The sequence below is a fragment of the Halyomorpha halys genome, unplaced genomic scaffold (genome assembly GCF_000696795.3).
Source record: "Halyomorpha halys isolate HHAL.00 unplaced genomic scaffold, Hhal_1.1 Scaffold134.1, whole genome shotgun sequence".
NCBI classification, from domain to species: Eukaryota; Metazoa; Arthropoda; class Insecta; order Hemiptera; family Pentatomidae; genus Halyomorpha; species Halyomorpha halys.
The window spans coordinates 284,320-293,748 of record NW_027107159.1 but is presented as its reverse complement, the minus strand read 5'-3'; the positions used below and the strand labels follow the sequence as shown (position 1 = coordinate 293,748).

At 29.9% G+C, this 9,429-nt stretch overlaps 1 protein-coding gene across 1 annotated transcript in view; it reads right to left on the bottom strand.

Moving 5' to 3' along the window:
* Positions 1 to 193: 193 nt before the first annotated feature.
* Positions 194 to 9,429, bottom strand: part of Oga (O-GlcNAcase) — a 19,482-nt gene continuing 10,246 nt past the window's right edge. The window contains exons 10-16 of the mRNA XM_014416777.3: positions 9,051 to 9,216; positions 5,490 to 5,664; positions 5,355 to 5,411; positions 3,598 to 3,683; positions 1,913 to 2,260; positions 547 to 688; positions 194 to 465 (exon numbers count right to left, since the gene is read on the bottom strand). Coding sequence (XP_014272263.1) covers positions 335 to 465; positions 547 to 688; positions 1,913 to 2,260; positions 3,598 to 3,683; positions 5,355 to 5,411; positions 5,490 to 5,664; positions 9,051 to 9,216 — 1,105 coding nt within the window. The 3' untranslated portion in view covers positions 194 to 334. The remainder of the gene's footprint in view (positions 466 to 546; positions 689 to 1,912; positions 2,261 to 3,597; positions 3,684 to 5,354; positions 5,412 to 5,489; positions 5,665 to 9,050; positions 9,217 to 9,429) is intronic.

Here is a 9,429-nt window from a genome sequence, read left to right as displayed (position 1 = left end):
CAAGTTAATAAATACATAAGTACCTATACTTTTTTTTTTCTTTTTCTAATTTAGATTTCTGATCAGAATATATCTATATACAGAGTTGTACAAACAATATTTTTGAATTTAAACATTCTAAGATTATACATATAGTGTAACAATGACGCTTTGTATTTACATCGGTTGTCGAGATATAATTTAAATATGAGTGAGAAGCACGCCATTAGATAAAAATGCTACTGTTTAATATCACTGAGAGGAGTAACGATATCGGAGAAGCGCATCATGTTCTCACCGAGGCTCTCTTCAGGACCCTGACTACAAACGAGGGACTGCACAGGGTCCTCAAGTGTTAGAATACCCGCCCAAGGCATGAAGATTGGTTATCTTCGTCTTGAGACAGCTCCAGAAACCCCAATTTTGTATAAGATTCTACTAATTCATCATTTTTTCGATCGACCAAAGTAAATACACCACATGAACCTGTAAAAATGTAGTGTATGTCAATAACTTATCTTGTAGCCATAAAATATTTTGACTGAATATAAATCCATTATACTTTACCATTTGCCCTCAGTGCTGCAAGGAGGCATAGAATCAGTCTCTTAGATACAGATTGGTCGGTAACAGTATTTCGCAGACCACAACACATAACTGACGGGTTTTGAGGTTTGGAGGCATTAGCTATAATCTCAAGCAATGGATCCTAAAATAGATCAAAATAAAACCAACTATTAGCAGTACATTGTGATTCCTAAAAAACACTAAGGTTCAGCATTAACTATGGCAAAACATGATAAAATAATTTGTTAAACCCCAAAGTTTGGTCGATTTTTAATTTAATTTTTTTTTCTTATTTCTTACATTCCAATTGGTTTTATTTTTGTTAACTATAAGTTTATTATTTAGCAATAGAAACACGAGCAAGTTCGGTGATATAGATATAGGAGGAAATAAGTTTGAACAGGTAGATAGCTTTAAGTATTTAGGTTCTACAGTAACTAGAAAAAACAAAATTGATGAGGAAATAAATGCAAGGTTGAAGACAGGAAATTCATGTTATTTTTCAATTACGAAACTGCTTAGCTCGTACCTTCTATCCAAAAACTGAAAAATTAGAATTTACTAAACTATTCCCACTGTTTTTTATGAATGCGAGAATGTGGCCTCTTACACAAAGGGATGAACAATGCCTTAAGGTTTTTGAAAATATAATATTACATAAAATATTCGGACCAAACAAGAATGAATTAACAGGAGAATGTAGAAGACTATACAACACTGAATTAAGGGACTTACACCCAATAAATATACTTCTAGTAATAGCATTGCGACATATAAGATGGGCCTGTAAGGTTGTAGGGCTTAGTAACGAGCGGATCTCTAAAATGTTAATAAACACTGAACCGAGAGGTAGAACGAAACGTAGATGGAAGAATTGCGTTAAAACTGATTTAGTAGAATTGGATCACTGGAATGATGTATGTAGAGAGTGATTGGTGCTATCGGCATCGAACCTTCAGATTCGTTAGGCCTTCATTTAATAATGAATATAATAATGAATACAATAATGAGTATAATAATGTTAAAATATAATAATTTATATTTTAACATTATTATACCATATGGAAGGTTTTCTTTATTATTTCATTTGTCTTCATATTTTGGTTTTTTAGTGAGATTTATATTTTCAGCCTTTCCGTTTATTGGCTAATATTTTATTTACTGGGGAAAATACTTGTATTTCAGTTATGAAAAACCCCTCGCCTCAACACAAACATCACATTTTTATCTGCATTAAGCAAATATTTCAAAATAAGTATACAGAGTGAAACTTTGATTATACATCCTTAACTTGACCTTTTTTTTCCAAATGATGCTATCCCTAGCCACTTTAGCTAAATAATAATAATCAAAGAAGACGTTTTACCTGAGAGGTAGTTCTTGAAGAGATGTCCTTTGCATTAATGAATGCCAGAGCATACCCAGCAACTGCCTTCTCTTCTGTATCCTCGCATTCTTCCTCAACAATGAAGCAGATGTCAGTAGAAATCTGGATGAGGCACTCAGTCAGTCGAGACAAAGAGAGCCTGTCTAAGGCTGCCGACTCGGAACTGTTGGGCTGTTCGGCAGACTGCGATGCCAGCTCCTGGCTAATACTTACAATCTGCTCATTATCGCTCGGCTGGTATCCTCTGATGGTATACATTGTGCTGCTCACTGTCTGAGGCACTTTGTAGACAAACAGATCTGATCCTCCATCAATTGGAATAAGGCGCTAAAGAGAAAAACAAAGCAGAAATTAGTGGAAAGCATAAGCCTACTTTACTTTAACAGTAGTGAAATTACTGTTACATGCGAGACAGTAGAATCACGATTCACTACGTCTCTATTATCCCTGTTCACAATTAATCATATACGCGATTCTGAAAATATTAGCGAGTCATACTTCAACATATAGGGGTCAAATCGCAACCAATTTAATGGCTGTACTTTATGAGCTAGTTACTATTCTAGAAAATTTCATCTATTTCACTTCGTTTTTAATCCACACTTAGCCATTTGTTTTTATTCTTTGTTGTATAAAGCAGTTATGAGTGCTTCACAAAGTGTGCTAAACTAAAGTAAACGTGGTGTCGCTCTTTTTTTTTTAGAGGAAAGGTATTGATTATAAACTGATGAAAAAGTGAAATAAATCTTGTGAATTAGTACGGTGTTGATGAAACAAAATGAAAAAAATAACATTTCTACCTAATATAGTTTGTTTCAGAAAAACTCATATTTATGTGATACAGTATTTACTATGTTTGAGTGGTTCTTAACCGAGAACCATCTGTAAGAATTCAGATTTTTGGACTAAAGGATCTTTAGTAAGGCAAAAATATTTCTTGAAAATTTAAAAATTGAGAGAACCTTTAATGCTCCACAGGACTTAAAAATCATAAAAGTCAAGCAAATGATATCCTCCTCAATTTCTGCTAACAGGAAATGTTTGACTGGAATTTGATGAATATGAGGAAAATGAGAACTGAAGTAAGGAAAATCATTTAGAACCGCAAAAAATGAAGACTAATTACTTTATTTTACAAGTTTATATGATACTGAACACATTTGTATCTGATTTATTAAATAAAAATTGTTTCGACTAACCATGGATTTCACTTATCCATGTGACCTCCTCTCCCCAATATCCCAGACAATGGAGGTTCTACTGCATATACATATATAATAAATAATTCAGTTACTTCTATTTAGGTTAAGACTATGATGATGCTAAGTACATTAGGATGAGGATCCCAAAGTGCCAGTTAGGGTCCGTTATTATTTATTATATGGCAATCTTTACACTCTAATCTTGTTAGGACAAGGTAGAAACCGAAAGGCAACCATCAGGGTTTGGCTTAATTGACCACAGACCAACTATTCGGGCAGTTGTTACGATTCACCATCATATCACCTTATTTTCAAATTTTCTTTTCAGATTAGAAAACAAAAAATGTGATATAGTAATAAAAAACACGAGAAAAACATACAGCTACTCAACTTATTCTATTTGATAATAAAAATCTAATAGCCATTAATATATGCATTAAAATTGAACATTTTGAAGGTTACCTGTAAGTCGGCAGTGAGACCTCCCCTAAAAACCCATGGCTCTTGCTCGCCACTCATGAAGCTTTCTTTCCAACCTTTTGAGAACCCTGTGAAACAAAAAATTAAAAACATTAATAACAAAATGTGTACTTAGGAAATACTACAGGAAAATTTATAATACACATGTTTATATGACTGAAAAAAAAACTAAATTAAATTGTTAAATAATACAAACAAAACAATAATTTTAAAAATTCGCCATATAATGTTATAATGGTTCAAACAAAATTGTTCAAATATTATTAATAAACTGAAATTTTAATTTAGAATGAATATTTGAAAGAAAATTAATTAAAACAACCTCATTGCACCATTTGAAATAAAATGATAATTAGTATTATAAGCTAGGACACATTTTGAGAATGAGCAACAATTGTCTTGCAAGGAGGACGTACGAAGTGAAGGTTGACAGTAGAAGTCAGAGTCCTTTACGAAGAGAGGTCAGGATTATAATAAAAGAGAGGTGGTTAAGAATTGAAAGAATAGAAAGACTGGAACTCAGCATCAGCGATTATAATGTTGATAAGTTTTATATGATTATAGAAATAATATGAGTGAATGAGCAAGTTTTTAAATTATGTTGTTTCAATCTATTTAAACTTGAAATGTGTTAACTGAAATATTTCTAAATTAATAATGATTGATTCAAAACATAAGAAAAAAGAAATAAATTAAAATGTTATTTTAAAGTAAAACAATATTTTTTAAAAAGTGATAGTTTTAATTTTACAGTGGACTCACGCTAATCCGAACTAATTAAATTCAAAGTAGTTCGGATTAGTGAAAAATTCGGATTACCAAACGGGAAAAAAAGGTCACTCCATAAATAACAAAACAATTTATCGACAATAAAGAATAATCAATAATAAAGAAATAATCATTTAATAAAATAACAATACTGAATTTAACCACATTATCCTTATAATAATAAATTTTATATCTAGCCATTACTAAAACAAAAAAAATATCAAAACAAGTTAAACCAAATAAGCTGTAAGAAAAAATATCCAAACTAAATAAATTTCTGATGGAAAAAATAAAATCATAAAAAAAAAAAGTCATCAGTATAAAAGAATGTATAAATAGTCAAAAATTATATGATAGAAGGATTTTAAAAAAAAAAATATATATATATATATAACTTGTATCATGATAAAATAGAAATTCTAATTCAAATAGATATCAACAACTCAAGGTTAATTATACCTGCCAATAAAAAAGAAATTGAGAAAATAAATACACTCCCAAATTTTAATACATAGCTTAGATTCAATTTATAATAAAAGGAGTTGGTATTTTTAACTAGATTATTTAAGCCTCAGCACGTAAGGTGTTGATAATACGGTTTTATTGAATGTATGTGTAAATGCACTACCTACATACAATCAATTCTTCAATTTTTTCTTGGGGGAGGAGGGGGTAGTTCCCATAATGGTATGGTCCAAATTATGGAGAGTCCACTGTATATGAAAAATTCTGAAAAATGGTAAATATTATTTATACTGTTTTTATTTAAATTTTTTTTTTTCAGTATTTGGAAAAAAAAATTTCAATAACATTTGTGATTGATACATCCCGAATAACAAAATCCCAAAGGATAGTTTAAAGCAAATATAACATGACAACACTCATCGCTCAAGTATTATCAATATAATGATAATTTATATAATATAACAACTATTTAAACTAATAGAGTAATAGTAAAGTTAAATAATTACATGTATAGTTTCCTACTGCTGGATTCTCTGATGACGATTGTCCTGCTTTTCCAGTACCTGAAAAAAAAAACATACAAATTAAAATCGTAAATTATTGAAGAGATCAATATAAGTCTAATACCAGATGCTTATTACCTAGCCATTTTATATAAGAGTTAAGAGTAGATATGACAGCTCTCATTTCCCAAATATAGGGGTATAATTCGTACATTAGCTCCTTATTACTAATATTGTTTAATTTCTGGAAAAGTTTATTTACATTTTTACTCATCTCATCGAGTTTCTTTGCTCTTTCATGCCACTCTTCTCCCTGTCAAAAGGAAAAATTTCAAAAACATGATATGGTTATTCTAAAGCATCTATCATTTACAAATTATAATTTCAATAAATCAATCCAAGAATAATGTATGTCAATTTTAGATCAAATATTAAAAAAATATATATAATAAACAAAACTCTAAACAACAATGCTTCGTCTTTCCTAATCCTGTTTAGTTTTGATGTTTACCCTTTCATTACAGAAGCCAATCAGTAAAATTCAGTATGCAATAATACCAACACAATTAGATGTTTAAATGTGTAACAAAAAACAATTCGGATCCAATGTAGTCAGCCATGCATATTTACATATCACCACCATATTTATAATGATAACATATATATTGTAAAAATTAAAAAAATATTAATATGAAACAAAAAGAATTTTAATAGTTTTAAATAATTTCATATCTAAAAGATAGCTTGGGTTCAAATTAAAAACTTTAATATTATAATAGAATTTTATTTAAATTTTATAACATAACAGACTCTTTTCTCAGGGTGGGTTTCTAGGCAATCAGAAACAGACAATAATTTACTTCTAATAACACTTAAACTTAATTAATAGCTATTTTACAAAGGTAATAAATTCTAGTTAGAAACAAAACTAACCAACAACACAATCTTCCTTTGATGATTGACGATTCTTGATATCTTCTTTTCTATAATGCTATGTCTAACTCTCAATAATGGCTTCCAGTCCTTCCCAAAAAGTTATGTCTAACTCTCGACAATGCCTTCCAGTTTTTAAAAGAGTGACTTAAGCATTTTGTCAACTACAGATTTTAATAAGAAATGATGCAACACATTAGTCATTTTTAACACAACAATGACTTACACTGACTGGCTTCTGAACCCTCCATACAATATTTCTATAATTCACAACATATTTTTGTTAAGTATTTACTATACTTATATGATCTGATAGATAGAAATTACAATATTTTTAATTAATGGATATTATAAGTTGATTTTATTTGAGCCATTATCTAAAAATGTAGAAATCAGATTCCTAGTCCATTTTCAACCTCTAACATGAGCACTAGTCATTGGAAAAAATAAGTACTATTTTTTTTATACTACTTGTTTCGTTCTACTATGGAGGTCATACATACATCTATTTACCTCCAAAATAGATTCTATAAGTAGTAAATAAAAAATTAAAAAAGATAAGCCTCTTTAAAAGTTCACATTTGATCTACAATTGATTGTTCACAATTCACTAACTAATAACAGTATGTGACTGATAACAGTCAGTTATCACATGAGGATTCCATTAAAAAATATATCTTATTATTAATTGTAGTCAGTAAAAAGAAATAAAATAAAAATGCTAGGTCCAGACGTTTTTAATTCACTCCCTCATAGAAAATGTTTGAAGGCGTAGCTTGGAGGGGAACATGGCTAGATGGCAGGGATGGGAAGAGACGGTAGTGGGTAGTCCCTAGGATTATTCTAAACGACCAAACAGACGATCAGTCGCTTGCTTCAGTTCTACAGATCACAAAGGCCGCGTGAGAAAACTACACCATAGTCTATAACAATTTCACTCCCTTACTTAAAAAAAGAAAAGAGAGTTCTAAGTTTATTCTTTCGCTAGATTCTTATTTTTTTATGGGAAATGCTAACGATTTTAGCTTGCATACTCTTTTTCATTAATATTATCCGTTCTTACTGGATGAGTTTTCATTAATATAATTACATGTAGAGAAAGTACTCTTCCTTGTTAAAATTCTTTTTTTTAATGATTCGTTAACAATGTTTCATGGCTATCGCCGTATCATCAGGATATCTTAAATAAATATATCTTCCATTATCTCATATAAGCTCCTTATTAGTCATAGCTCTTTGAATTACATGAATTACATTAGTTAAAAAAAAAATTGAAAATTTCATTCCTTATTTTTTTCAAAAATGTCCAATAATGAGGGAGTTAATAACTCCACTCTTACATTAATATTAAACTGTTTTAAAACTTAAAAGATAATTACAATATTTTTCTCCACGTCCCCAAGAGCATGTTTTTACTTCTTTACTAAAAAATATTCACCCTTCACTTCCTCATTTTAGCATTTTTAAAAATCATAATTAAAAGTACTCCTGTGTGCCCACTACGTGAAAAGAGAAAGTACACTGCCACTAAGAAGGTATGAATTTTTGAATGATATTTAGAATTGAAAAAGCTCAATTAAAATGAAGTATTTAAGTTCACAATAGTTAAATATACTTAATATTGAAAACTTTTATCATATTTCGTACAATTATTTCAAAGACAAAATGGTTGTCAATGACAAACTCTTGACAACCAATATATAAGATTGAAATAATTATAAAAAATATGGTTAACGTTTTAAATGTAAACAATAAGAGGACTGCAGATTTTCTATTTAGACATAAGGAGTAGATACATCCCAAGGAAGGGATAATAAATAGGATTTGTTTTAGTTATGGATCAAGATTTGGAAAAATAGATATCTTCTTAACCCTCATCAGTCGCTAGCTTTTTATATGTGATCCTCACAAGGTTGTAGGAGGAAGGTGAATATGCAAAAAAAATTCAGTATAGCAAGAATAACATTTTTGTTAGAAATTATTGATTTTACACATATATGAAATTCAAATAATTATTTATTTAGAAAAGGCAGTGATATATAACTGGAGATGTCAATTTCTCAGTTACATTTACTTAACTAATAAGCCGATTCTTCCAACAAAAAAATACCTGCTCAGCACCTTGAATAACGGTACAACTATTTAATAGTTATAGTAATGTCGCATTGTGTTAGGCATAATCGTTAATAGTACAAATAAAGTCAGTGAAGTAACTGCTGCTTTAACAATCACATGTATAGGCCTTGACAGTGAACTATCATAAACTTTCAGTTATGGGTGGCAAAAATGTTAGCCACTACCATGGTATAACTACTTGATAATTATTATCATGACAGCTTTAACTACCAAGACAGTTTTACTGTCAGACTGGGTCTATTATATTACAAGTAATGCAAGTGGACTAACAGTTGCATTAACTGCCATGTTTAACTGTCATATATATACGCCTAGACAGTGAACTGTCCCAACATATCAACTTTACAAAATTTAATTATGATTGGCAGAAAAACATTGTTCTCATTGTTCTTATATATTTGCCCAAAAACTAAAAATTGTAACAGCCGCAGGTCCCAAAAATAAACCTACCATAGACCACAAAAACAAATCCACCATGGACCCCAAGAAATTAAAATCAGGGAGTATTGACATGTTTCACTTTGTCACCACCCATGTAACATACGACCACAGATGATATCATGTGAGAGATGATATATGACTGATAAGGGTTAACATAAATTAGGTTCACAAACTTTTTTTAAATACTACCTCAGGTTTTGAAGGTGATGCAGAAGCCAAATGGGCATTAGTATAAAGCCAATAAAACTCTTGCAAAAGTTGGATCCCCTGCGTTCCATGTTCGAATGGTAAATAAAAGAGGTCACACAACAGTGTTACATCTTCAGTATTAAGCTGCTGGCCATTCCAATCATTCCTAGGAAAATAGTAATATAGAATCATTTTTCAATTGGCTAAAAATAATGAATAGAAAATAGATAAAGAAAAATAAATTATAAAAATAGTAAAACCGATTACTGAAATTTAATATACTGTAATTACAATAACAAGATTTGTTTTTTATAACATATTCTTCACTAAAGAAATAATATTTTAATATATATAACTTGTATCATGATAAAATAGAAAT